The following is a 23,457-nucleotide window of genomic DNA, read 5'->3' on the forward strand; positions in this document are numbered from 1 at the left end:
GCAGAGAAGGAATATGATAACTCCAAAAATATTCTAAGCAAAACATGTTATTTTGGACGGTTTTTGTTGCAAACTTGTTTTTTTTATTTTCTCGGCAAATATATACAGGCTTGCCGAAATCAGATACATAATTTTTGAGAAAATAACATGGTGCCGACAAACATATTACATGTTCCCCTTCCAAAAATAACATTGAAATATGTTTGGGGGTGATTATATTCCTTATCTGGGTGTATAAAAACCATTCTTGATCGATAATAATTAACCGATATGGCCATATACACATAAAAAATGTTTATACCCTAAACCACATAGTGGTCAATGTATAATAAGTTTGATCGGCCAAAAAATGTGCCTACCAGAAATATTGATTTTAGACCCCATAAAATATATACCGATCGACTCAGAATCACCTCCTGAGTCGATCTAGCGCTTGGTGTCCGTCCGTCCGTCTGTCCATGTATTTGTTGTTCACAGGATTCCGGTCGCAATTATTAACCGATTTGGATGAAATTTGGTACAGGGGCACAAGGACGAACGCTATTGAATTTGGAAGAAATCGGATCAAATTTAGATATAGCTCCCATATATATATATATCGCCCGATTTCGACTTTTTCATCACCCTGTAAGTCTGCAAAATTTCATCGAAATCGGTTCAGATTTAGATATAGCTCCCATATATATGTATCGCCCGATTTTCCCAAATTTGGCCATAAAAACCTTATTTATTAAGCGATCTTACTCAAACTTGACTTACTCTAATCTTTTATGGTACTGACAGTATGTGCTAAAAATAATCGAAATCGGTTCAGATTTTGATATAGCTCCCATATATATGTCTCGCCCGATTTTGCCAAATTTGGCCGTAAAACCCTTATTTATCAACCTATCTTACTCAAAGTTGGCTTACTTGGTCAAGTCGCCTGACTTGACCAAATAATATATCACAACCCACACTTGACCACATATCTTGGCGAGATCTAACCAATATCCTTGTAAACTCGCCACTGAAGAGTAGCAAAAATTGCAAATATTACTAAAATTGTCCTATATCTCGAATACATATGTATCGCCTGGTAAATCATAAATGCTTTTTTGTACAATTGCATTCAAATTTCTCTCGCTTCATATTTCCCATATTTGTTTACTAACATTGTGTTTTATCCCAGGGCGTTAGTCGATTTAAATTTTAATTCTAGAGTTTTTGTAGAAGTACAAAAAATTGTCTCCATTAAAAGTATTTGTATCTGGAAATGCAAACTTTTAAAGAGCGATACGGTCAAAATTTGGTCAATATAAACTTGACGTATTTCTTTCGATTTTGCATTTAAAAAACCTGAACACCCCTCATTTTGAAGGTGTGTGTGTGTAGAATGTTGCTCCTTTTGGAATTCACTCTTCAATTGTCAAAATGCCGTCCAAGCAAGAAGAGCAGCGTATCAAAATTTTGCTCGCGCATCGCGAAAATCCGAGCTACTCGCACGCAAAGCTGGCAAAATCGCTAAAAGTTGCCAAATCAACCGCTACAAATGTAATTAAAGTGTTTGGGGAACGTTTGTCGACAGTCAGGAAGTCTGGATCGGGGGAAAATAGAAAGCCGGAAGCCGCTGAGACGACAAAGAGAGTTGCCGGTAGTTTTAAGCGAAACCCTAACCTCTCTCTCCGAGATGCCGCAAATAAGCTGGGTGTATCGTCTACAACCGTGCATCGAGCCAAAAAACGAGCCGGACTATCGACTTACAAGAAGGTCACTACCTACTCCAAATCGCGATGATAAACAAAATACGAGGGCCAAAGCGCGATCCCGGAGGGTGTACACGACGATGCTGACGAAGTTTGACTGCGTGGTAATGGACGACGAAACCTACGTCAAAGCCGACTACAAGCAGCTTCCGGGACAGGAGTTTTATACGGCAAAAGGAAGGGGAAAGGTAGCAGATATTTTCAAGCACATAAAACTGTCAAAGTTCGCAAAGAAATATCTGGTTTGGCAAGCCATCTGTACCTGTGGCTTGAAAAGCAGCATTTTCATAGCTTCCGGGACTGTCAACCAAGAAATTTAAGTGAAAGAGTGTTTGAATAAACGTCTGCTTTCTTTCCTGAAGAAACACGGTTTTTCCGTACTGTTTTGGCCGGATTTGGCATCTTGCCATTACGGTAAAAAGGCCATGGAGTGGTACGCCGCCAACAACGTGCAGGTGGTTCCCAAGGACAAGAACCCTCCCAACACGCCAGAGCTCCGCCCAATTGAGAAATACTGGGCTATTGTCATGCGGAACCTAAAGAAGACCAAAAAAACTGCTAAGGACGAGCAGCAGTTCAAGGCAAACTGGCTTTCTGCGGCGAAGAAGGTGGACAAGGTGCCTGTACAAAATCTGATGGCAGGTGTCAAGCGTGAGGCCCGGCAATTCGGATTTGGAAAAGCGAAAGCCTAACTGAATATTTTTCCTGAATTTTATACTAATTGAACTTGAAAAAGAAATTTAATTTGATTTTTTAAATACACGATTTCACCGCTCCCAGCAAATTTGAAGTAGTTGAGATGGTAACACAAATGTTCGTCTACATGGTGAAGGGTATAATATAGTCGGCTCCGCCCGACTTTAGACTTTACTTACTTGTTTTTTAATTAAAAAAGGTAAATATTTTCAATTACTTTCTGAATTGGCTTAGAGTTTTTATTGGGATTAACAATTAATTGTTCGAAATATATTTTTAATTAAAAATTAAAAAAAAATGTTAATCACTTTTTTTAACTGACTTAGTCTTCCGAATTTGATTAAAAAGTTAATTGTATCAATTATTTTTTTAATAAAGAATTTTAAAATTTTCAATCATTGACTTAATTAACTTAATGGTGCAATGGTTAGCATGCCGGCCTTGCATACACAAGGTCGTGGGTTCGATTCCTGCTTCGACCGAACACCAAAAAGTTTTTCAGCGGTGGATTATCCCACCTCAGTAATGTTGGTGACATTTCTGAGTGTTTCAAAGCTTCTCTATGTGGTTTCACTGCAATGTGGAACGCCGTTCGGACTCGGCTATAAAAAGGAGGTCCCTTGTTTTCTTTGAGTGTGTGTACATTCAAATCCATAGTGGAGGGTATATGAATTTTGATTTGAGAGGATCTTAGTTTACAACTGATAGAAATGGAAAGAAAAAAAAAACAAATTGCTAAAAATACAGTCGGCTTTTTGATTGCTTCAATTTATGCTCTTTTCTGAAGCCAAAGTGATGCAATATTTCATAAGAATATGCCGAAAAATTAATGCCTTTATGTATACATGCCCCAAGCATGGGAGATACACAACCATCGATTAAGTTAAATTGCTTAAATTGGACACTGAAATATTTTGGGCAGTCAATACAAGTCCGTGGTTGATCATTTCCGTATTGTGACAAGTGTTTACTAACAAAATTTGATAAATGACGTTATTCTTCGTCAAGCTTTGGTTTTTCTAATTTAATTTTTAAAGAAAGCGTCTCCAATTATGTATTACTCCTAACGAAAACGACACAATACTCCCTTATCAGTGAAGAATAATAGCTAATTAAACGAATAAATGCGCTCTAACATGACAGAAAGATATGAACACATTTAAGATTTGAATGCTAAAAATTGACAATGTAACTGCACTAGCAAACCTGCCATCCACAAAATTTCTTAAATTTCCATGCAGATGATTTCAAAAGGAATGGCCTACACTGAAAAAAAATATTGTCGTGAGGTCAAAGATTTCATGTCTTTAAAATACGAATGCAAATTTTGCTTAGCATAGAAGACGCATTTCTCTATTATAATTTTTTTTCCTTGTCCAAAAGTCGATAATCTTTTCCTTGTCCAAAAGTCGATAATCTTTTCAATGAAGTCGTATTGTCCTTATAATAATAATTAAAATTATTAAAACACTCATCTATGATACTTACTCTGTGTACTTGAATACCCCGGTGGGAGCTATAAAAATTCCCGATCCAATAATTGTACCCACAATTATTGTCACACCATTCATTAACGACAATTTCCGTTTGAGAACAATTTTTTCACTTTGTTGATCATCATCACTTAGAGGAAATTCTTTCTTAGTACCATTTTGCTCTTTAACGGATGGTCGATGTGGTAACTCCACGAGATCCGTTTTAACACCATTTCCATAACGTTCCGTCATTGTGGTTTATTTTATTCTGTTTAGTAATTATATTTTTTTATAAGACGAGCTTTAAATTATATATTCAGTTAAATCCAGATTTGCATTCACTTCAATTTATTTTTATATGATTAAGTTGAACATTTTTGTGGAAGGTGTGTTTGATACTTGTTTAAATTATCTTCTTCCGTAATCAGAGCTACACACGACCGACGGCTAAACTGCAACTAAGAATTTTGTCGGGTAAGTAAAACGTTTAAATTTCTGGTTGCAACTATTTGTTGATGGTGACCACAAGGGATGGAAAATAAAATTTTGGAGAAAGTACAAAAAAGGTATTTTTTTGAGCGAAAAAGTACTTTTCACTAAATTTCAACAGAAATTCTATTGGAAGATCATTGAGAAGTGCTCCCTTAGACTGCATTTTAAAGAAAATAAAATTTTGTTTGTCAACTCCCCAATTTTAAATATTTTTTTGTTTTAGTTTTATATCCACTTAAAATGACTACCGTAGTATTATAATCACGGTCGCTACAGTTGATATAAATCTACTGTTTGGTACACCCTCAAAAAAAAAAATCGCTTCTGTAACATATACTCCCAAACATATTTTGCTTCAAGCATATCAATTTTTGGGTATTGCCCAAACATTTATATGTTTGATTTCTTCCAATATATAATATGTTTGAAAGCATATTGGTCTAAACAATATAATATGTTTGGGTAGTCCAAGTTCCAAACATTTTGTATTTTTCCATCCAAATTCAATAATGTTGTCTTCCAAAAATCTATATGTTCTTATGTGAACATATAATATGTTTGGAAACATTTTGAACCCAAAAATATTATATGCTTAGAAGAATTTTCTCCCAAAGAAGATTGTGCTCAAATTTTTTTTTTCTGCCAAATTGTATATTCCCTCACATTTTTCTCACTTCCACGAGTTCTTAGCACCTTTTTCTGTAATACAAACATTTTAGAAGAAATTATTATATTTTATAATTTTTTTTTAATTTTACCTTTTGCCGGACGGGGATTCGAACAGCGGACCACACAGTTTGTAAGCCAGCACACTAACCACTGGCCTACGTAGCTGTTATGGTCATCAAGAGATAATTATCGTTATAAGTTATATTTATATAGCATAGCTTGCGGCGCCCACGAGCCGATGCAACCATAACATTGTTTAACAACATAACATTGTTAAACATACATTTGTTGGCAGCGTGGAGCAGTGGTTGGTCGTCCGCCTTGCGTGACAGGGGACCTGGGTTCGATCCCTGCTTCGACCAACACCATTTTCTTTAATATATTTTTTAACATATATTCCAGATACGTTCGGAAGTTCCCGCAAAAGGTGTTCAGCATTTCATACTATTATATTAAATTTTTACTACGAAAATGTAAAGTGTGTTTTATAAAAGACTTAAAGTCAGAAAAGAAAAGTGCTTGATATAAACGAAATGGACTGAGTTCAAATCAAATATTATTTTTTTATTGCAACAATAAAAATTGTGTAACAAATAAAGGAAGAAATTCAAAAACTCTTACAAAAGAAGAACGTGAAGTCGAGTATATATAAATATTTTTCCATCGAATCCTAAGGTTAACGATAACCATTCAAAAGCACATTATATTTAAATTCTAAACAGTAATTTTAAAACAGCACATAAATTTATTTTGGTGTGAACAATTGTTTGCTAGCATGTAACACCATTAATTTAGAAATACAAATAAATATGAATTTTTATTAACGAATAATTTTGTACTTAATTTAATTCTTAAGGCCGGTATAAATTGGCATTATCACGTTAAAATGGCCATGTTTACCCTTTTACTTTTCTTTAATAATTTCTTTTAAAGAAAATAAACTTATTCAATTGTTGCTTTGGATCTTTCCCCACCATGTTATAATACAATTTACCGGAAAAAGTTGTAATGTTATTCTGGTTTTGCCGCTAAAATGAGAAATAATTTTAGCGGCAAAACTCGAACTCAATGCCCACTTTTATTTTCGAAAAAATCCGTCAACTCCTCTTGGACTACTCATTAAGAGGAAATAATCTTTGTTTTTATAGATCTTCAAAGGTCGATACTTTCAATGAATTCGTGTTGTTGTTATAATTAAGTGATTTGACTTAAAAATGGGTATTATAACATGAAAGAACAAATTTTGGACTAAGGTCAACTTGACTTTAATAATTCAGAAAAATTCTTTAAAACTAATGAAACTGTCTTTAAATTTGTTGCATTTTTGCATCTTGACTACAAGGCAAAAATCATTCAAAAATAGGATATGTTTTTCAATACTTTATTTTAAAGACATTTTTTACTTGAAACATAGCATAATTTCTACTGGAAGTCTTTTTTTTAACGGACATTTTATAGCATATGAAAAAAAGCTGAAAAAGCGAAAAATTGAAATGTGCTTCGTAGAGTCAAGTACACGGATGAAAAAGACTGTTTTTCATATGTTTGGCTATAAACATTATATGTTTGGAACACAAATTTTTAAACACAATATTTTTGAGTGCAAGCATATAATGTTCATAAACTAGCATAACATGTTTGGGACATATATGTTAATATGTTAGAACATATTATGTTTGGGACATAAAATGTTTGTAAATATAATATGGTTGGATGCAAACATATATTAATTTAGAAATAGCCTATAAACATATATGTGTTTAGTAGCTTGGAGCGCTATTTAACAGGGAGCGATATTGAATTAAGTTGGTGGTTGTTGCTTGTTATTACAAAATTAACATTTTATTTTTCCTTGGGCAATTGATCAGCTACTTCTTTGATCCTTACAAACTGTGTGGTCGAATCCCCGCCCGGCAAAAGGTAAAATTAAAATTAAAAAAAATCATACAATTGAATAGTTTCTTCTACAATGTTTGTATTACAGAAAAAGGTGCTAAAAACTAAAAAATCTCGTGGAAGTGAGAAAGATGTGGGGGAATATACAATTGGGCAGAAACAAAATTTTGAGCATTCAGGTCGAAAACCTATGTTGTTAGCACCAATATTACCTGTTTATTTTCATAATTCATTATGATTGTAAATATATAAATAAATAAATAAAATTTTGAGCACAATATTGTTTGGGAGAATTTTTTTTAAGCATATAATATTTTTGGGTGCAAAATGCTTCCAAACATATTATATGTTCACATAATAACATATTGTTTTTTGGAAGACAACATTATTGAATTTGGATGCAAAAATACAAAATGTTTGGAACTTCGACTACCCAAACATATATTGTTTAGACCAATATGCTTTCAAACATATTATATATTGGAAGAGATCAAACATATAAATGTTTGGGCAATACCCAAAAATGTATATGCTTGAAGCAAAATATGTTTGGGAGTATATGTTACAGAAGCGATTTTTTGTGAGCGTGTACACAAAACCCCATTTAAAAGAGAATTGTGTTTCTCAAAGCATTCTAACTTGTATTCTCCGCTTCTTTGGTTCGGAATCAATATCAAAATTGTTAAAGTGGAGACACAATCTTTGGAACCGGACATGCTTTTTGTTCAGTGTATAGTGCCCTTTCGTTAGTTTTTATGAAGATCCCTTTAATTACCTTTGTTTGAATATTTTGACTTACTCGTCCTACGTTCCGATTTGTTTTGACGAAACAAAAAAATTGTGCCCGTAATGCGAAAATGATAAACAAAACTCATGCTCTTTTTTTCAAATATATTTTATCTTGGTTCCGAATGAATTTTCTCTCCGAATATTCATTTTAATATTTTACTTAAGCATATACAATACGAAGTCTTATATCACAACGTATATATTTTTACTCATAATTTGTAAATTTATACTTGTTTATATTCACACATAGTATTTTTCCTATATTTAATGAAATTTTCTTTGTGTATATATATTTGTAATGCGCCAATTGGTTACTTTCATTATTTTACTTCCAGCATACACTTTGTCTCTCTTTGTAAACACATATATGTTTATGGGCTATTTCTAAATTAATATATGTTTGCATCCAAGCATATTATATTTACAAACATTTTATGTCCCATACATAATATGTTCTAATATGTTATGAACATTATATGGTTGCACTCAAAAATATTGTGTTTAAAAATTTGAGTTCCAAACATATAATGTTTATACTCATACATATGAAAAACAGTCTTTTTCGTCCGTGTAGATTGGTAAAATTCATGGTCTTTCATAATTTTTTTGTAGATAAATAAAAATAAATTTTTGACAAAATTTTCAATAGCAATAAAATTTTGACAAAATTTTCTACCAAAATAAAATTTTGACAACATTTTCTAGAGATATAGGTTAGGTTGGTTATGTGGCAGCCCGATGTATCAGGCTCACTTAGACTATTCAGTCCATTGTGATACCACAGTGGTGAACTTTCTATTTTTCTACCGAAATAAAATTTTGACAAAATTTTCTATAGATATAAAATTTTTATAAAATTTTCTATAGAAATTAAATTTTGACAAAATTTGCTACAGACAAAAAATGTGACAAAAATGTTTCTATAGAAATTAAATTTAGACAAAATTTGCTATAGACATAAAATGTGACAATATTTTCTATAGAAATAAAATTTTGATAAAATTTTCTACAGAAATAAAATTTTGACAAAATGTTTGATAGATATAAAATGTTGAAAAAATTTTCTGTAGAAATAAAATTTTGACAAAACTTTCTGAAGAATCTGATATCGACTCAAAAATGTCTACAAAAAAAGGCACTAAATCATTCGCAGGGGTACTACGGTACTGACCAGGTTGAAAAAAGTATTGAAAAAAGTACTATAGTACTGCATTTTCCATCCCTGGTGACTAACCCATTTCAAAAGAGAGGATTCATTTTGAGTAAAATTATTCTGAGAGAATAAAAAGAGAAGTTAAGCTAACACACCCCCAAAACATAATTTAGCCTACACTCGCTAACAAGTGTTTGTACATACCTTTAAAAAAGATATATGGGCTATTTGACATTTTTAAATATGGAGTTATTTTATGTTTACTGAAGGAAATTGGTTCTATATTTGACAGTTTTATAATACGTTTATCTATAATGCGTGTTTATACCCTGCTCCACACTGTGGAACAGGGTATTATAAGTTAGTGCATATGTTTGCAACACCCAGAAGGAGACGAGATAGACACATGGTGTCTTTGGCAAAAATGCTCAGGGTGGGCTCCTGAGTTGATATAGCCATGTCCGTCTGTCCGTGAACACATTTTTGTAATCAAAATCTAGGTCGCAGTTTTAGTCCAATCGACTTCAAATTTGGCACAAGTATGTGTTTTGGCTCAGAATAGATCCCTATTGATTTTGGAAGAAATCAGTTCAGACTTAGATATAGCTCCCATATATATATATATATTTCGCCCGATAAGGACTTATATGGCCCCAGAAGCCAGAGTTTTACCCTAATTTACTTAAAATTTTGCACAGGAAGAACAATTAGTACTAAAGTCAAGTGTGCCAAATTTTATTGAAATCGTTTCTGATTTAGATATATCTCCCATATATATCTTTCGCCCGATATGGACTAATACGGTCCCAGAAGCCTGAGTTTTACCCCAATTTTGTTGAAATTTTTGCACAGGGAGTAAAATTAGCATTGTAGCTATGCGTGCCAAATTTGGTTGAAATCGGTTCAGATTTGGATATATCTCCCATATATAGCTTTCGCCCGATTTACACTCATATGACCACAGAGGCCAATTTTTAACTCCGATTTAGTTGAAATTTTGCACAGGGAATAGAATTAGCATTGTTGCTATGCGTGCCAAATTTGGTTGACATCGGTTCAGATTTAGATATAGCTCCCATACATGTTTTTCTGATTTCGACAAAAATGGTCAAAATACCAACATTTTCCTTGTAAAATCGCCACTGCTTAGTCGAAAAGTTGTAAAAATGACTCTAATTTTCCTAAACTTCTAATACATATATATCGAGCGATAAATCATAAATAAACTTTTTCGAAGTTTCCTTAAAATTGCTTCAGATTTAAACGTTTCCCATATTTTTTTACTAACATTGTGTTCCACCCTAGTACATTAGCCGACTTAAATTTTGGGTCTATAGATTTTGTAGAAGTCTATCAAATTCTTCCAGATCGAGTGATATTTAAATGTGTGTATTTGGGACAAACCTTTATATATAGCCCCCAACGCATTTGACGGATGTGATATGGTATCGAAAATTTAGATCTACTTTAGACTTTCCTTACTTGTTTTTATAGAATGGTGAGGGGGGGGGGGGGTGGTTATAATAAATTTGTCATGCCGTTTGTAACACATCGATTTCCGACTGAAGTATATAATAATATAGTCCCCATATAAACTGTTCTGAGATTTGGGGTCTTGTTAATATTTGTCCGATTTGATTGAAATAGGAAATCTGCAGGTAATGTAGGACCACAAATAGGTTGTGCTTCCAGAAACCGTAACTTTTATCCGATTGGTCTGAAATTGGAAATCTAGAGGTATTTTAGGACTACAAATACGTGTGCCGAATGTGAGGTATAGCGCCCATATAAATCGGTCTCTATTACGAATTATATAATGTCAGGCCTATGCGTATTGTTGGAAAATGTTGTATTATTGGAGTGAATTTTTCAGTACAACATAAAACTCTGAATAGTTTAATTGATGCTCAAATTCAATTCACATTGACAAAAAATCACTTCATATCAATAAGAAGAGTATGATAATTATTTGTACCATTTATATGCTTGAAGCACAATGTGTTAGGTTTATACACTGAAAAAAATATTGTCGTGAGGTCAAAGATTTCATGTCTTTAAAATACGAATACAAATTTTACTTAGCATAGAAGACGCATTTCTCTAAAATAAAGCTATTTTCCTTGTCCAAAAGTCGATAAACTTTTCAATGAAGTCGTATTGTCCTTATAATTAAGTGATTTGACTTAAAAATGGGTATCTTAACATGAAAGAAAAAATTTATAGGCTAAGGTCAACTTGACTTTAATAATTCAGAAAAATTCTTTAAATTTAGTGAAATTGTCTTTAAATTTGTTGTCTTTTTGCATCTTGACTACAAAACAAAAAATCGTTCACATATAGGACATGTTTTTCAAAACTTTATTTTAAAGAAGTTTTTACTTCAAACATAGCATAATTTCTACTGGAAGTCGAGTCCTAATTTGGAAAATAAAGTTGCCTTTAACTCGTTTTTAAAGGACTTTGATAGCATATGAAGAAAAAAATCTGAGTAAGCGAAAAATTAAAATTTGCTTCCTAGAAGCAAGTACACAAAACCTAAATGTAAAAGAAAATTGTGTCTTAAAAGTATCCTTACTTGTATTCTCCGCTTCTTTGGCTCGGAATCAATACCAAATTTTTTAAAGTAAAGACAAAATCTTTGGAACTGAGTATGCTTTTTTTTCAGTGTATGTTACAGAAGCGACGTTCTTTGAGGATGTAGTTTTTTTGCATATGTAAACACTAACATATAGTACAAAAAAATGAAAATACATATATGCGTTGAGTAATTGAAATTTCGAGTTTTGTAAAAGATTCGGTATACTTCCTGGAGACGCAATTCCTGGACAATCCAGGCGAATCTCGACCATCTGGAAAGCCTATATCTACTGTGTCATTTTCTTGATCGAAGAAATTTGAATTGATATTTTTTATATTCGTTATCTACTGTATCATTTTTATCTACTGTTATCATTTCAATTAAAAAATTAATGGCATCAATTAATTCCGCGAATGAATGGTTATGCATTAAAATCTCATACGCAAAAATAAAATAAAAGCTTGATATTCTTGTTTTGCAATGATATTTAAAAAATAAAGATCAAAAGTCTTATGCTATGTTCCCACTGACTAGTTTTCCTCATTCGTTTTTTCCAAAACATTTCACCGTTCACACCGAGCTGAGATGTTTTAGTTTGACGGTTTCCATGGATACTCGAAATTCCCATTTACTCTAAATTCAAATATTCGCATCGTTTGTTCAAATAAATACTGCGATCGTAAAGGGTAAACATTTTTAAGTTATTTTCACATGCCTATTCAAAGCCTTTGTTTATTCGTTTTTTCTATGAATATTATTTTGATAATTTGATATATATTTTGAAAAGAGTATGTTCAGGCAGTGTATTCCAAATTATGGGCGTTTACATTATAAAATTGCTAAGAACCAATTTTTGTATTTACGGACATCGTATACTAAATTTCTACCGGATCGGATGAAATTTGACACCCCCAGGAGGCTTAAAAAGTTAAATCTGGATATCGACCAAATACCAAAAAGTTTTTCTGCGGTGTATTATCCCTTCTCTGTAATGCTGGTGACATTTCTAATGGTATGGTCACACTGGGAAAATATTTGACAGAAATAAAAAGGTGGTGACGAACCACAGTCAAACCAGCAAACATATTTAGCTCATATTCGAAGTATGGAAGAGTTTGGTAAAGTGTTTTGGTATAATTTTTGACACAATTTTTGTCAAATATTTGCCTAGTGTGACCATACCCTAAGTGTTTCAAAGCTTCTACGAGTGGTTTCAGAGCAATGTGAAACGCCTTTCGGACCGGCTATAAAAAGGAGGACCTTGGTATTGATGTAAATAAAGAGTTGTGCAGCACTTATTGATAAGGGAGAATTCACCACTTGTGACCAGGGCTGTGGAGTCGAGCCAATTTTGCTCGACTCCGACTCCAGCATTTTTCATCAGCTCGACTCCGACTCCGACTCCGGAGTCGACTCCGGGTAATATAACTAATGGCGTTTTCTTTTCTTGTAAAAAATGCACACTTTTTTTTGCATTTTGCCCGGAAAATGTACTCTTTAGGTTCTTTTCTAAAAAAACAGGCAAAAGTGCGAAAAGGCTTCGAATTCTGTTGTGAAAATAGCGCCACGCATAGAGGCAAATTACGGGCATTTTCAGCACTGCCAACAAATGAGAGTGCTGCGATTGCCCTGTTTCCTTCTTTGAATTCTTTTCTGCCCGCTGAAATGATAGCATTTTTTTAGGTTTCTGGTAACATTTTAAAAATGCACATTCTGTACAGACAAAACGAAGGCAAAGCACTTTTTTCAGAAAAGAAAACACCATAAATCTCATTTTAATACCATTAATTTGTAGTTCTATTGTGGGGGTACCGTAAGTGGATCGATATAAAGTATCGTATTTATTTATGTGAAAGGTCTTAATTTCACATTAGATGCCAATTGAACTCTATATTTCAAATTTAGGGCAATGTTTAATAAATAAAATAATGATATAAATACCCATCATAACATGAGAAAATACCAACAGTATATGTAAAGGGTGATTCTTTTGAGGTTAGGATTTTCATGCATTAGTATTTGACAGATCACGTGGGATTTCAGACATGGTGTCAAAGAGAAAGATGCTCAGTATGCTTTGACATTTCATCATGAATAGACGAACGATCTGCCACAACGTCGAATTTTCAGTGAATGGGCCCTAGAAAAGTTGGCAGAAAATCCGCTTTTTTATCGACAAATTTTGTTCAGCGATGAGGCTCATTTCTGGTTGAATGGCTACGTAAATAAGCAAAATTGCCGCATTTGGAGTGAAGAGCAACCAGAAGCCGTTCAAGAACTGCCCATGCATCCCGAAAAATGCACTGTTTGGTGTGGTTGGTACGCTGGTGGAATCATTGGACCGTATTTTTTCAAAGATGCTGTTGGACGCAACGTTACGGTGAATGGCGATCGCTATCGTTCGATGCTAACAAACTTTTTGTTGCCAAAAATGGAAGAACTGAACTTGGTTGACATGTGGTTTCAACAAGATGGCGCTACATGCCACACAGCTCGCGATTCTATGGCCATTTTGAGGGAAAACTTCGGAGAACAATTCATCTCAAGAAATGGACCGGTAAGTTGGCCACCAAGATCATGCGATTTGACGCCTTTAGACTATTTTTTGTGGGGCTACGTCAAGTCTAAAGTCTACAGAAATAAGCCAGCAACTATTCCAGCTTTGGAAGACAACATTTCCGAAGAAATTCGGGCTATTCCGGCCGAAATGCTCGAAAAAGTTGCCCAAAATTGGACTTTCCGAATGGACCACCTAAGACGCAGCCGCGGTCAACATTTAAATGAAATTATCTTCAAAAAGTAAATGTCATGGACCAATCTAACGTTTCAAATAAAGAACCGATGAGATTTTGCAAATTTTATGCGTTTTTTTTTTAAAAAAGTTATCAAGCTCTTAACAAATCACCCTTTATTTGTGGACCAAAATTATTGATACTATATCAAATCCTTTAGATTTGTTGCGAGCTATATAAAGGTTTACATTCCCATATGCATGAATTTGAATATGAATCGATTTAGACAAAATTGTATATACTTCTACAAAATCTATGTACTTAAAATTTAAATCTAACGTTATGGGACGTAAAACAATTTTAACAAAAAATAAAAATGCAAGGAAAGTCTAAAGTCGGGCGGGCCGATTATAATATACTCTGCACAACTTTGTATTTAGATCTACATTTTGATAAAATCTCAAATTTTCTACAGAATCTCGGGCATTATTTGGGAAATATTTATAATTGTTTAGACAATTTCGCAAAAATGCATTTATGATTCATTCACTGAAAAATTTGAAAATTTGTGTCATTTCTACAAGTTTTCGACTAAGCAGTGAGTATCATTGAGCATACAATTTTGGAAAAAATTTTGTCTAGTAAAAAAAAATTTTATATAGAAATAAAATTTTGCAAAATTTTCTACAGAAACAAAATTTTGACTAAATTTTCTATAGAAATAAAATTTTGACCAAATATATAGAAATAAAATTTGGCAAAATTTTTTATAGAAATAAAAGTTTGAAAAAATTATCAATAGAAATACTATTTAAATAAAAATTGTGTAGCAAACAAAATTTTGCAAAATTTTCTATAGAAATAAAAGTTTGCAAAATATCCTACAGAAACAAAATTTTGACTAAATTTTCTATAGAAATAAAATGTTGATTAAATTTTATATAGAATAAAATATTTCTATAGTAATAAAATTTTGAATACATTTTTTATAGCAGTGAGTATCAGTGAGCATCAGTAAGAAAAAAAATTTTGAGAAAATTTGCTATAGAAATAAAATTTAACAATTTTTTCTTATAGAAATAAAATTTTGAAAAAATTATCAATAAAAATACAATTTTAGAAAAATTTTTGTGTAGCAAATAAAATTCTGCAAAATATTCTACAGAAACAAAATTTCGACTAAATTTTCTATAGAAATAAAATTTTGACTAAATTTTCTAAAGAAATAAAATTTTGACAAAATTTTCTATAGAAATAAAATTTTGACCAAATTTTCTAATAAAAAAATCTATTACTATAAAATTTTGGCAATATTTTCTATAGAAATAAACTTTTGACTTAAATTTTTATAGAAATAAAATTTTGCAAAATATTCTATAGAAACAAAATTTTGACCAAATTTTCTAATAAAAAAATCTATTACTATAAAATTTTGGCAACATTTTCTATAGAAATAAAATGTTGACTTAAATTTTTATAGAAATAAAGTTATCAATAGAAACAAAATTTTGAAAAACTTTTTGTGTAACAAACCAAATTTTGCAAAATTTTCTATAGAAAAAAAATTTTGCAAAATATTCTATAGAAACAAAATTTTGCAAAATATTCTATAGAAACAAAATTTTGACTCAATTTTCTATAGAAAAAAATATTTCTATAGTAATACAATTTTGAATAAATTTTTTATAGAAATAAAATTTTGACAAAATTTGCTATAGAAATAAAATTTTGACAAAACTTTTTATAGAAATAACATTTTGACAAAATTTTGTATAAAAAACAACTTTGAAAAAATTTCTGTCAATATTCCACATATGTATATGGCCTTAAAATAAAATTAAAAAAAAAATAATTTCGATCGTTCGAAATATTTCAAATAACATAAATTGATATGGGCATTAAAATGGATCGATCCAGCCCATCTGCTAGTCTAACATTCTAGGAAACATAAAAAGATAGCCGTAATTTGAAGTTGATTTTCATTTACAATCATGCTGTACATTGATCGAATGAATAACGCAATGGAAACTAATTTGCGTAAAAACTTGCTTAGTTACAAAAATGTGAAGTATTTTAAAAAATTTGGTTTAGCCGGAGTCGGAGTCGAGCAAAATTTTTACGACTCCGACTCCAGCAAAATCTTCAGACTCCGACTCCAAGACTCCGACTCCGACTCCGGCTCCACAGCCCTGCTTGTGACATCACAATGGACTGAATAGTCTACCTAACACTATACTTAATCTAACCTGTTCTTGAATCAAAGAAAAATATATGTACGTAAACCTTTGGTGTGTAATGTACACACCGTGCCTTCGATTCCCTTATTAGTTGAAATAAACTGGAATGGGGTGCATCAGGGATGGAAAATGTAGTACTATACTATTTTTTCAATACTTTTTCACCCTGGTCAATACCATAGTACCCCCGCGAATTATTTAGTACCTTTTGTGTAGACATTTTTGAACCGATATCAGATTTACGGTACAATAGTTTTGACAAAATATTGTAATGTTTTGAGTCTTATTTGCTAATAATCTTTTACGAATTTGGCAAAACAGACAAGGTCATGCGGGAAGAAAATGTCGGTTTTGTAAAAGCCATAGTCAAAAACACGATTTCATTGAATTTCAAGACTGTTTTAGTCGAAAAAAGTATGTGATAAAAAGTTATCGATCGCGTACTAAAATAATGCGAACCATTACAGCCACGGTCGAAACTAGAAACAAAAATAATTTACCAAGATTTGGAGGAAATCTTACCAAAAAATATTATTTTGCAAAAATGTATTTGCCAAAATTTTATTTCTATATAAAATTTTGTCAAAATTTTATTTCGATAGAAAATGTTGTCAAAATTTTATTTCTTTAGAAAAATTCGTCAAAATTTTATTTTATTAGAAAATTTCATCAAAATTGTAAAGTTGCCAAATATTATTTCTACACTGAAAAAAATATTGACCTAATATGGAACATTATGCAACTTAAATGTTAGGACTCGAAATGATAAGGACAAAATTCTTTATAATAATGACATTTTAATTAAAAGAAAGTTTATAATCTTTGCTCCAAAATTTTTTTCATTAAATTTAGGACACAAATCTTGAAATTTTGTGTCCCTCTGTTGAAGTTGTATATCTTTGAAGTAAGGCAAATATTCCTTGAAATAAAGAAAAACTTTCTTAATTTAAAGAAATCGCCTTTAACTCAACTGACATATTGAATTTTCAAATTTAAGATCAAAACGCTTCAAGTATAGGCTAAGACTTATTTTAAGTATTTGCATCTTAGTTTTAAAGTTTTTTAGCATTAAGAAAACAGTTTTTACTTTGAAGTACTTGGCATAGTTTCGATTTTGAAAATGGAATTTGTTTGTACATGAATACCTTTATTAATATATCGCAAACAGAGAATAAAAATTCGATGAATGAGATCTGTATCCAATTTTAATTTTATCGATCCTAGATTTAAAGCCAGGGAGGTCCGTAAAAATGTCTTTATTTTAAAGAAGCAGCATCTTTGGCTCGGAATCAATACCAAAATCCTTAAAAGAAGGTCAAAATCTTTGGATCCAAGTAAACTTTTTTTTGAGTGTACAGAAAATTTTGTTAAAATTTTATTTCTATAGAAAATTTTGTCAAAACTTTATTTCTGTAGAAAATTTTGTAAAAATTTTATTTTATTAGAAAATTTCGTCGAAATTTTATTTCTTTAGAAAATGTTGTCAAAATTTTATTGCTATAAAAAATTTTGTCAAAATTTTAATGCTATAAAAAATTTTGTCAAAATTTTATTGCTATAAAAATTTTGCCAAAATTTTATTTCTATAGAATATTTGTCAAAATTTTATTTCTATAGAAAATTTTGTCAAAATTTTATTCCTATAAAAAAATTTTGTCAAAATTTTATTTCATTAGAAAATTCCGTCAAAATTTTATTTTATTAGAAAATTTCATAAAAGTTTTGTCATAATTTTATTTTTTTTTAATTTTATTTCTTTAGAAAATTTTGTCAAAATTGTATTTCTATAGAGAATTTTGTCAAATTTTTTTTCTATAAAAATTTTGTCAAAATTTTATTTCTACAGAATATTTGTCAAAATTTTATTTCTATTGAAAATTTTGTCAAAATTTTATTTCTATAGAAAATTTGGTCAAAATTTTATTTCTTTAGAAAATTTCGTCAAAAGTTTATTTTATTAGAAAATTTCATATTTTGTCAAAATATTTTTCTACAGAAAATTTTGTTAAAATTTTATTTCTATAGAAAATTTTGTCAAAATATTATTTCTTTAGAAAATTTCGTCAGAATTGTATTTCTATAGAGAATTTTGTCAAAATTTTTTTCTTTATTTATAGAAATAAAATTTTGTCAAAATTTTATTTCTATAGAAAAATTTGGCAAAATTTTATTTCTATAGAAAATTTTGTCAAATTTTTATTTCTTTATAAAATTTCGTCCAAATTTTATTTTATTAGAAAATTTCATCAAAATTGTAGCTGTCAAAATTTTATTTCTACAGAAAATTTCGTCAAAATTTTATTTCTATAGAAAATTTTGTCAAAATTTTATTTCTTTAGTAAATTTCGTCAAAATTTTATTTCTTTAGAAAATTTCGTCAAAATTGTATTTCTATAGAGAATTTTGTCAAAATTTTATTTCTTTAGAAAATTTTGTCAAAATTTTATTTCTATAAAAAAATGTTGTCAAAATTTTATTTCTATAGAAAATTTTGTCAAAATTTTATTTTTATTTATCTACAGAAAATTTATGAAGAACTATGAATTACAACTGTGGAAATCGTGATTACAATACTACGATAGCCTTTGTAAGTGGATATAAAACTTAAAAAAAATTAAATTTGAGGAGTTGACAAACAAAATTTTATTTGCTTTAAAATTCAGTCTAAAGCAGCTCTTGACAATAATCTTCGAATGGAATTTTTTTTGAAATTTAGTGAAAAGTACTTTTTTGCTCAAAAAAATACCTTTTTTGTACTTTCTTAAAAATTGTGTTTTCCATCCCTGGGTTGCATGCAACATTTATGACACACAGATAAAAATGAAATGTTGCTTGGAAATTTGAATTGCTAATTGCGTCATACAATTGTCTAAAAAACAAAAACAATAGAAGAGTATTTGCTTAAAAGAGATCAATATTGTTTTGCTTTTGAAATTCCTCAATAATCGCCCGTATGTTTTGAGTTGGCAATCAATGTATATGTGATTTGGAGAGAAACTTTCTTATGTGTAGTGTAGCCATTTAGTAAATTTTAGCATTTAGTAAAATTTAGCATTTATTTTTTGTATTTATATTTTTCTTCAAAAAATATATTTTTAAGCTTTTTACAATTATTAACTTATAAGTTTTTAGAATTATTGTATCCACAAAATTTCAAATATTTTGGAACTTTTTTAATCAAAACAATGTATAGTTAATTCTGAAGAAAACAAAAATTAAAACATAAGCCCTCATTTCATTAAAATAATAGTTTTTCAATATTTTAATATTTTTTTTCTTTTTAGCATTTTTTGACACACTTTTTTAGATCTGTTCCGCATTTATTTTTGATATAAATAAAATTTCAATATTCCCTATGGAAATTAGAATACTTTAAATATGTATATGATTTTATTTAAATATTTTGTATATGTAATATATTATTTTTTATTATATATTATTATATATTTTCAACCAAAATTATTTATTTGGCCCCAAAATAGCACTGTACAAGCAATAAAATAAACATTCTCTCTACATAGCTGAAATACGACGTTATTACTATACATAAAATGCCGGTTCTTTTGGAATTAAAGAGTGCAAAAGGATTCCCACCAAATTCTCTTTGATAAAAGCGTACGGTGGAAGAGTCACACAATGTCAATTAAAAGAGAAATCTTTGAGAAATGTCTGTTTTTGATACAATTGTATGACGCAATATTTGCCACAAATTTCATAGCAACATTTCGTCTATAGGTGATTGAGGCCCGCGGCTTCAATGTTGCAAACTCATACATATGTAGGTATGTACATTTTATAACCTGGCAAAGATTTTTTATCGAATGGATTGATGGAATAAATTGTTGACACATTTATCTAATACTACGTCCCCACTATACTCGAAATCTCGCTTTATTGAGACTTTCAAATCGCCTTTCCATATAAAAGCGAGTTTTCAAATATCAAAAAAGATATTTAGAGCATATACTAAAAAAAGTGAAACCATCTGGAAAGTATTTTTTAACTCAATATCCCACATGCCAATCTATTAGAGGACATCGAAAACATGCCCCTACCGGCAGGAACCAAGCGTTGGGTTATTAATTATCTGTGTGGGCGCCAGTCATTTGTGGGATTTAAGTATAGGAAGTCAAGACGCCATAGAGTTCCCCAAGATGGGATGATATCTCCAGTTTAGCCTCTTGATATTCTCTATTTTACCCCCTCCTGACGGCGTCGAGATAGTATCATACGCAGACGACGGTACAATCATGGCATTCGGGTCCAATTTTGATGATATCTGCGATCGATAAAACATTTACCTTGCTGATCTTACCAGTTATTTCAATGCTAGAAATTTGAGGATATCCGCCAACCTCAACCACACTATTCACTACATATGCAGCAGAAATACGCAAGCAGCTGAATATTACAGCCCGTTTCTGTATGTCGAACGAGCTCTATCGATCGGCTGAAATGGAAAGAAACAGCTGAATTTATATCCAAAAATCAGTTGTTTCTACACGCAAAGAAAAAAAACGTTTGGAAAACGTGTACCGAAAACGTTTTTCTTTTGTTAGAGTTTTTTGAATTGCTTCGAAAATTTTAAACTTTTATCACCAAAAAAATTCGTTTGTTACAAAGTTTTTATTTTTTTCAATAAAAAAAGTTATTTTTGAAACAACAACAGAGTCCATTTCGTTTATATCAAACACTCTTCTTTTCTGACTTTTGGTCTTTAATAACACACATTTTACAGTTCAAAATTTAATATAGTACAATGTAATGTTGAACATTTTTTTCGGAATCTTCCGAACATATGTAGAATGTATGTAAAAAAAAAAAAAAAAAAAAACTTTGGTCGAAGCAGGGATCGAACCCACGACCCTTGGCATGAGAGTCAGACGTAGCAACCACTGCTCCACGGTGCCAAACTAACTGTTTGTTTCTGTTAAATAAACTTTGTTTATTCGGTTCGTGGGCGCCGCAAGCTATGCTATATAAATATAACTTATAGGGATATTTATCTCTTGATGACCATAACAGGTACATAGCTCAGTGGCTAGTGTGTTGGCTTACAAAGTGCATGGTCCGCGGTTCGATTCTCCGTCCAGGCGAAAGGTAAAAAATTTTAAAAATTTATAAAATCGTATAATTTCTTCTACATTGTTTGTATTACAGAAAAAGGTGCTAAGAACTAAAAATCTTCGTGGAAGTGAGAAAGATGTGAGGGAAAATGCAATTAGCCAGAAAAAAATTTTTTTTGAGTTAGTCTTTATGAAATTGTTTTTACATCCTGTAAAAGAATAAACGTTTATCACAAAAAGTATATACTTTTCTTCCAAATGCACTTCCTTACAGCGAAAAGCAAATGAGAAACGAACTTTGTTTGTCTAAAATTTCGTTTGGGAGGAAAGAATTATTTTTTTGCGTGTATGCATTTCAGTCGATCGATAGTGCTCGTTCGACATAAAAAACAGGCTATTAGTTTCGATGGCGAAACTATTCCGACTAGAAATTAGCCCAAGATTCTCGTGGTAACATTGGACACTTTTCAAGTCGCCTGCCCAAGCCACTGCAAATTGTGATAAGCTCCGCCATAGAAACAAGGTCCTCAAGTCTCCTGCCGACAGCAATTGCGGTGCGGACAAAGGAAACTTCCTTAATTTTCTTAAGTTTTGTTTTTTTTTTTTATTCTAATTGTTCAGATTACATCTTTTTGAAAGATATTTTTGTGAAATATATATAGAAAGAAGTTTCTTATATAAATGAATGTGTTTATAAGAATATTTTTTTCTTAAATGCAATAAGAAAAAAACGCATATAAGAAAAAATGCGGATTTTCTAAATTTCTTTAGGGTTGCCAGATGATGGTTGCCGAAATTCGGGACGTTGCGCGTACATTCCGGGATTTGCGAGAAAAGGAAAAACTATCAACTTGTCCGAAGATATTTTCCCATATTTTATTACTTGATAAATTTCATTATAAAGGGTGATTCTTTTGAGGTTAGGATTTTCATGCATTAGTATTTGACAGATCACGTGGGATTTCAGACATGGTGTCAAAGAGAAAGATGCTCAGTATGCTTTGACATTTCATCATGAATAGACTTACTAACGAGCCACAACGTCGAATTTTCAGTGAATAGGCCCTAGAAAAGTTGGCAGAAAATCCGCTTTTTTATCGACAAATTTTGTTCAGCGATGAGGCTCATTTCTGGTTGAATGGCTACGTAAATAAGCAAAATTGCCGCATTTGGAGTGAAGAGCAACCAGAAGCCGTTCAAGAACTGCCCATGCATCCCGAAAAATGCACTGTTTGGTGTGGTTTGTACGCTGGTGGAATCATTGGACCGTATTTTTTCAAAGATGCTGTTGGACGCAACGTTACGGTGAATGGCGATCGCTATCGTTCGATGCTAACAAACTTTTTGTTGCCAAAAATGGAAGAACTGAACTTGGTTGACATGTTGTTTCAACAAGATGGCGCTACATGCCACACAGCTCGCGATTCTATGGCCATTTTGAGGGAAAACTTCGGAGAACAATTCATCTCAAGAAATGGACCGGTAAGTTGGCCACCAAGATCATGCGATTTGACGCCTTTAGACTATTTTTTGTGGGGCTACGTCAAGTCTAAAGTCTACAGAAATAAGCCAGTAACTATTCCAGCTTTGGAAGACAACATTTCCGAAGAAATTCGGGCTATTCCGGCCGAAATGCTCGAAAAAGTTGCCCAAAATTGGACTTTCCGAATGGACCACCTAAGACGCAGCCGCGGTCAACATTTAAATGAAATTATCTTCAAAAAGTAAATGTCATGGACCAATCTAACGTTTCAAATAAAGAACCGATGAGATTTTGCAAATTTTATGCGTTTTTTAAAAAAAAAAAGTTATCAAGCTCTTAACAAATTACCCTTTATTTCATGTTAGCCTGATACCGAAACAGGCAATTGCCGTCCAAATGCATTATATGATAAATTTCTATAAACGCCATGTCGTCTGCAGACTTTG

The 23,457-nt window shown here is 31.4% G+C and overlaps 1 protein-coding gene across 6 annotated transcripts in view; it reads right to left on the bottom strand.

The window, feature by feature from the left end:
* LOC142226404 (large neutral amino acids transporter small subunit 1-like) overlaps window positions 1-23,457 on the bottom strand; it is a 53,498-nt gene that overhangs the window by 24,248 nt on the left and 5,793 nt on the right. For 3 of the 6 annotated variants that reach the window (XM_075296399.1, XM_075296397.1, XM_075296398.1), the window contains exon 2: window positions 3,930-4,374. In XM_075296399.1, coding sequence (XP_075152514.1) covers window positions 3,930-4,168 — 239 coding nt within the window. In that variant the 5' untranslated portion in view covers window positions 4,169-4,374. The remainder of the gene's footprint in view (window positions 1-3,929; window positions 4,375-23,457) is intronic. The other 3 variants (XM_075296402.1, XM_075296400.1, XM_075296401.1) reach the window with 1 other exon arrangement.

This window comes from Haematobia irritans, chromosome 2 (genome assembly GCF_050003625.1).
Source record: "Haematobia irritans isolate KBUSLIRL chromosome 2, ASM5000362v1, whole genome shotgun sequence".
NCBI lineage: Eukaryota > Metazoa > Arthropoda > Insecta > Diptera > Muscidae > Haematobia > Haematobia irritans.